Raw genomic sequence first — 6,984 nt, forward strand, 5'->3', positions numbered from 1 at the left:
TATTTCTACAAATTCTTTTTGAAACATGTATGAGGAGAACTCTTTGGTATCATGAGAGTCTTTTCTTTTTTTAAATTGCCTGAAACTAGAACTTGATTTGAGCATTATCAGTGGAATTTAATTGAGGATGGAAAAATCCACATTGAGTGTGGGCAGCATCCCATGCACTGAGGTCATTCAGTGAAAAGGAATTTTAAATACATGTAGGTCTCCTAATTATCAGATTTTATTCTTTTGTGTCATGATTTCAGATAATGTAACCACTTACTGCAAGATTTTCCCCTGGGTCAGAAACCTACAATGTGCAAATTAATTTATCATTAATATGCGTTGTCTCTTTCCACCCATCATAAGGAAACAAGACATCAATTTTAACAAGAGAACAGACTTTATTAACAGAATGCTCCATAAAGATAAAGGATTAATTACATTTGGAGGACCATCTGATGTATCTATAACTCCTGTCTTCTAAAACACACAAGCATACCTAAAAACTGAGGTGAAAAAACATGTTAGAATGAATGTCTCAGTTTCCCCTACTGTCCCAAGATCAACATCACATACATGTCTTCTTCCCTAATAAATAGTAATTTTTGCTGTCTAATGAGAGATCAAAATAGCACCTGTCCATGGGGCAGGAGATGTGCCCTAAGAAAAGTGTATATATTTCTGATTGTGAGAACTGAGTATACATTGTATTTTTATAACAACAAAAGTCATACAGTCAATGGTTTGAAAGACATTTAAGTCATTGACCACTGTCAATGTTCAAGAAGATGGCTTTAATCAAAAGTCTCACATGTGGATGGTGGACAATCTCCAACTACTTAGATATGATATGTATGCACACAGGAATGTGGGGGAGATTTATACATTCACAGGATAAATTCTACAATGTTTTAAATGACAATTGATCCATAGTAGCAAAGGGGGAAGCAGACTCAGTTATATTTTAAAGACATAAAAATTGGGCATCTGTGTAGATGTGTAGGGAGGAACAAGATGTCACACACTGAGTTGTTAGCTGTTATGAGGCCTATGGAAGGGAGTTCCAGGGCAGAATATATACAATGCTCATGTTTACTTTTTCTTGTCATGTGCTACTTCAATGTTTCAGTGAATACCTATCTCACTTTCAGTTTGTAAATTAAAATGATTTTAAAACTGAAAATCAATGCATACATAATGAAATGCCTATTTAGTATTCCTTGTTTTATGACTGGATTGGGAATCACCTAAGAGACACACCTTCAGGCACTTTCAGGAAAGGTTAACTGAGGAGGGAAAACTCAACAACAGCCTTGGACTAAGGGCGCAGACAACATAATGGAGAAAGGTGGAAGCTAACTGAGTACCAGCATTTGTCTTTTTGTTGTCAGACACAATGTGATCAGCTGTCTCATGCTCTCACACCTACACCTCTGTCACCATGATAGACTGTGTCCTGCACCCTCACATCCAAATGTGAACCAAACTAATCTTTTCCCTCCTTTGCCAGATGGTTTTCCTCAAGTGTTTTGTCACAGCAACGACAAAAAGACCATATATGATTATAATCATTAGACAGCATGTATAAACACACCAGCATCTCATATTTGCCAACGACCCAGTACCCTTGTTCTGCTCATGGCTGAGTTTGTGCTACAAAACCAGAGCTGAATATTTCTTACTAGCACCACATGGCTTGATAAGCCTGTTATACTCCACAGGAAATACTACACAGGAAGTGTTTGCTGCCCTGTAACTGAGTCATAGCCCAGAGATCTAGATCCCAGGCTCCTTATCAATCAACCTAATGCTTTGCTCCTCTTTTGTAGCTCAGTGATCTACCTTTTCCCATTGTCTTACTTGTTGGGAGAACATTGCTTCCATTTTCCATCTTGGTTGTAATTTTCAGTCAAAGAACACCAACTCCGATTCAAAATATAGCCCTCCTTGGTGCAATTCTTAATGAGCTTTTGTTTGAATTGGAAAGGGAAAATACACTTTGGAGGATCTGCAGAGAAAGATGGGTAAAGAATGAACTATGAACACTGTTCTCAGATTAATCCCTGCTGAGAAAATAGTCAGTTATTTTTTTCTGCCAGATTGTTTTGACATTTTGAAAATTGTGCAGAAAAGAAAATATATGAAGCTTATTATTTCTAAAATCCCAGTGTACTCTCTTCTTGGTTCCTGGCATCTGATATATGCCTTTGTAGGATTCTTTTTGCTTTTTCTTTTTTTTTTTCTTCTCTTTTCCTTTCCTTTTTTTTTTTTTTTTGCTTGAAGTTTTTTTTCCCCAATTTTTACTAGGTATTTACTTGATTTACATTTTAAATGCTATCCCCAAAGTCCTATACCCTCCCTGCCAATTCCCTACCCATCCACTCCCCGTTCTTGGCTCTGGTGTTCCCCTGTACTGGGGCATATAAAGTTTGCAAGACCAAGGGACCTCTCTTCCCAATGATGCCTGACTAGGCCATCTGCTACATATGCAGCTAGAGACACGAACTCTGGGGAGGCTGGTTAGTTCATATTGTTGTTCCACCTATAGGATTGCAAACCCCTTCAGTTCCTTTAGTACTTTCTCTAGCTCCTCTATTGGGGGCCCTGTATTCCATCCAATAGCTGACTGTGAGCATCTGTGTTTGCCAGGCACTGGCATAGCCTCACAAGAGACAGCTATATCAGTGTCCTTTCAGCAAAATCTTGCTTGTGTGTGCAATAGTGTGTGCGTTTGGTGGCTGATTATGGGATGGACCCCTGGGTGGGGCAGTTTTTGGATGGTCCATCCTTTCATCTCAGCTCCAAACTTTCTGTCTGTAACCCCCTCCATGGGAGTTTTGCTCCCAATTCTAAGAAGGGGCAAAGTCTCCACATTTGGTCTTCCTTCTTGAGTTTCATGTGTTGTACAAATTGTATCTTGGGTATTCTTGGTTTCAGGGCTAATATCCACTTATCAGTGAGTGCATATTATGTGAGTTCTTTTGGGATTGGGTTACCTCACTCAGAATGATACCCTCCAGGTCCGTCCATTTGCAGAGGAATTTTATAAATTCATTGTTTTTAATAGCCGAATAGCATTCCATTGTGTAAATGTACCACATTTTCTGTATNCATTCCTCTGTTGAGGGACATCTGGGTTCTTTCCAGCTTCTGGCTATTATAAATAAGGCTGCTATGAACATAGTAGAGCATGTGTTCTTGTTACCAGTTGGTACATCTTCTGGTTATATGCCCAGGAGAGGTATTGCTGGATCCTCTGGTCGTCCTATGTCCAATTTTCTGAGGAACCGCCAGACTGATTTCCAGAGTGGTTTTAAAGGCTTGCAGTCCCACCAACAATGGAGGAGTGGTCCTCTTTCTCCACATACACACCAGCATCTACCATCACCTGAATTTTTGATCTTAGCCATTCTGACTGGTGTGAAGTGGAATCTCAAGGTTGTTTTGATTTGCATTTCCCTGATGATTAAGGATGATGAACATTTTTGGAGGTGCTTCTCAGCCATTCGATATTCCTCAGTTGAGAATTTTTTGTACAGTTCTGTACCACATTTTTTAATGGGGTTCTTTGGTTTTCTGGAGTCTGTTTTCTTGAGTTCTTTACATATATTGGATATTAGTCCCCTATCTGATTTAGGATTTGTAAAGATCCTTTCCCAATCTGTTGGTGGTCTTTTTTTCTTATTGAGAGTGTCTTTTGCCTTACAGAAGCTTTGTAATTTTATAAGGTCTCATTTGTCAATTCTCAATCTTACAGCACAAGCCTTTACAGTTCTATTCAGGAATTTCTCCCCTGTGCCCATATCTTCGAGGCGTTTCCCCACTTTCTCCTCTATAAGTTTCAGTGTCTCTGGTTTTATGTGGAATTCCTTGATCCACTTAGACTTGACCTTAGTACAAGTAGATAAGAATGGATCAATTCTCATTCTACATGATAACAGCCAATTGTGCCAGCACAATTTGTTGAAAATGCTGTCATTTTTCCAATGGATGGTTTTAGCTCCCTTGTCAAATATCAAGTGAGCATAGGTGTGTAGGTTCATTTCTGGGTCTTCAATTCTATTCCATTGGTCTACCTGTCTGTCACTCTACCAGTACCATGCAGTTTTTAACACAATTGTTCTGTAGTATTGCTTTAGGTAAGGCATCCTGATTCCCCCAGAGATTCTTTTATCATTGAGAAGAGTTTTTGCTATCCTAGGTGTTTTGTTATTCCAGATCAATTTGCAAATTGCCCTTTTTTACTCATTGAAGAATTGAGTTGGAATTTCGATAGGGATTGTATTGAATCTCTTGATTGCTTTCGGCAAGATAGCCATTTTGATCCTACAATCCATGAGCCTGGAAGATCTTTCCATCTTCTGAGATCTTCTTTGATTTCTTTCTTCAGAGACTCGAATTTCTTATCATACAGATCTTTCACTTCCTTAGTTAGAGTCACACCAAGGTATTTTATATTATTTGTGACTATTGCGAAGGGTGTTGTTACCCTAATTTCTTTCTCATCCTGTTTATCCTTTGTGTAGAGAAAGGACATTGATTTGTTTGAGTTAATTTTGTATCAAGCTACTGCACTGAAGCTGTTTATCAGGTTTAGGAGTTCTCTGGTGAAATTATTAGGGTCACTTATGTATGCTATCATATCTTCTGCAAATAATGATATTTTGACATCTTCCTTTCCAATTTTGATCCCCTTGATCTCCTTTTGTTGTGTAATTGCTCTTGCTAGGACTTCAAGTACTATATTGAATAGGTAGGGAGAAAGTGGGCAGCCTTGTCTAGTCCCAGATTTTAGTGGGATTGCTTCCAGNTTCTCNCCATTTACTTTGATGTTGGCTATTGGTTTNCTGTAGATTGCTTTTATTATGTTTAGGTATGGGCCTTGAATTCCTGATCTTTCCAGGACTTTTATCATGAATGGGTGTTGGATTTTGTCAAATGATTCCTCAGCATATAACGAGATGATCATGTGGTTTTTGTCTTTGAGTTTGTTTATATAGTGGATTACATTGATGGATTTCCATATATTAAATCATCCCTGCATCCCTGGAATGAAGCCTACTTGGTCATGATGGATGCTTGTCTTCATGTCTTCTTGGATTTGGTTTGCGAGAATTTTATTGGATATTTTTGCATCGATATTCTTAAGGGAAATTGGTCTGAATTTCTCTATCTTTGTTGTGTCTTCACATGGTTTAGGTATCAGAGTAATTGTGGCTTTGTAGAATGAATTGGATAGAATACCTTCTGTTTCTATTTTGTGGAATATTTTGAGAAGAACTGGAATTAGGTCTTCTCTGAATGTCTGATAGAACTCAGCACTAAACCCATCTGGTCCTGGGATTTTTTTGGTTGGGAGACTGTTAATGGCAGCTTCTATTTCTTTAGGTGATATAGGACTGTTTAGGTCATTAATCTGATCCTGATTTAACTTTGGTATCTGGTATCTGTCTAGAAATTTGCCCATTTCATCCAGGTTTTCCAGTTTTGTTGAATATAGCCTTTTGTAGAAGGACCTGATGATGCTTTGGATTTCCACAGGATCTCTTCTTATGACTCTCTTTTCATTTCTGATTTTGTAAATTAGGATACTGTCCCTGTGCCCTCTAGTAAGTCTGGCTAAGGGTTTATCTATCTTGTTGATTGTCTCAAAGAACCAGCTCCTGGTTTGGTTGATTCTTTGAATAGCTCTTTTTGTTTCCACTAGATTGATTTCACCCCTGAGTTTGATTATTTCCTGCCATCTATTCCTCTTGGGTGAGCTTGCCTCCTTTTGTTCTAGAGCTTTTAGATGTGCTGTCAAGCTGCTAGTGTATGTGCTCTCTAATTTCTTTTTGGAGGCACTCAGAGCTATGAGTTTTGCTTTCAGGAATGCTTTCATTGTTTCCATAAGTTTGGGAATGTTGTGGCTTCATTTTCATTAAACTCTAAAAAGTCTTTAATTTCTTTCTTTATTTCTTCCTTGACCAAGGTATCATAGAAGAGAGTGTTGTTCAGTTTCCAAGTGAATGTTGGCTTTATATTATTTATGTTGTTATTGAAGATTAGCTTTAGACAATGGTGGTCTGTTAGGATGCATGGGACAATTTCAATATTTTTGCATCTGTTGAGACATGTTTTGTGACCAATGATATCGTCAATTTTGGAGAAGGTACCATGAGGTGCTGAGAAGTAGGTATATCCTTTTGTTTTAGGATTAAATGTTCTGTAGGTGTCTGTTAGATCCATTTGTTTCATAACTTCTGTTAGTTTCACTGTGTCTTTGTTTAGTTTTTGTTTCCAGGATCAATCCATTGAAGAGAGTGGGGTGTTGAAGTCTCCCACTATTATTGTTTGAGGAGCAATTTGTGCTTTAAGCTTTATTAAAGTTTCTTTAATGAATGTGGATGCCCTTGCCTTTGGAGCATAGATATTCAGGATTGAGAGTTCATCTTGGAAAATTTTACCTTTGATGAGTATGAAGTGCCCCTCTTTGTCTTTTTTGATAACTTTGGGTTGGAAGTCTAGTTTATTCAATATTAGAATGGCTAATCCAGCTTGTTTCTTCAGAGTGTTTGCTTGAAAACTTGTTTTCCAGCCTTTCGCTCTGAAGTAGTGTCTGTCTTTTTTCCTTCAGATGAGTTACCTGCAAGCAGCAAAATGTTGTATGCTGTTTGTGGAGCCAATCTGTTAGTCTATGCCTCTTTATTGGGGAATTGAGTCCATTGATATTAAGAGATATTATGGAAAAGTAATTGTTGCTTTCTGTCATTTTTGTTGTTGGAGTTGGCATCCTGTTCTTGTGGCTGTTTCTTTTAGGTTTCTTGAAGGATTAACTTCTTGCTTTTTCTAGGGCATGGTTTCCATACTTGTAGTTGTGTATTTCCGTTATTATCCTTTGAAGGGCTGGATTCATTGAAAGATATTCTGTGATTTTCATTTTGTCACGGAATACTTTGGTTTTTCCATCTATGGTAATTGAGAGTTTAGTTGGGTATAGTAGCCTGGGCTGGCATT

The 6,984-nt window shown here is 38.0% G+C and overlaps 1 protein-coding gene across 1 annotated transcript in view; it reads right to left on the reverse strand.

Moving 5' to 3' along the window:
• Nucleotides 1-434: 434 nt before the first annotated feature.
• The window catches only part of LOC110336882 (binder of sperm protein homolog 2-like), a 12,746-nt gene continuing 6,196 nt past the window's right edge, over nt 435-6,984 (reverse strand). Inside the window, exons 4-5 of the mRNA XM_021219623.2 lie at nt 1,849-1,996; nt 435-494 (exon numbers count right to left, since the gene is read on the reverse strand). Coding sequence (XP_021075282.2) covers nt 488-494; nt 1,849-1,996 — 155 coding nt within the window. The 3' untranslated portion in view covers nt 435-487. The remainder of the gene's footprint in view (nt 495-1,848; nt 1,997-6,984) is intronic.

The sequence above is a fragment of the Mus pahari genome, chromosome 19 (assembly GCF_900095145.1).
Source record: "Mus pahari chromosome 19, PAHARI_EIJ_v1.1, whole genome shotgun sequence".
NCBI lineage: Eukaryota > Metazoa > Chordata > Mammalia > Rodentia > Muridae > Mus > Mus pahari.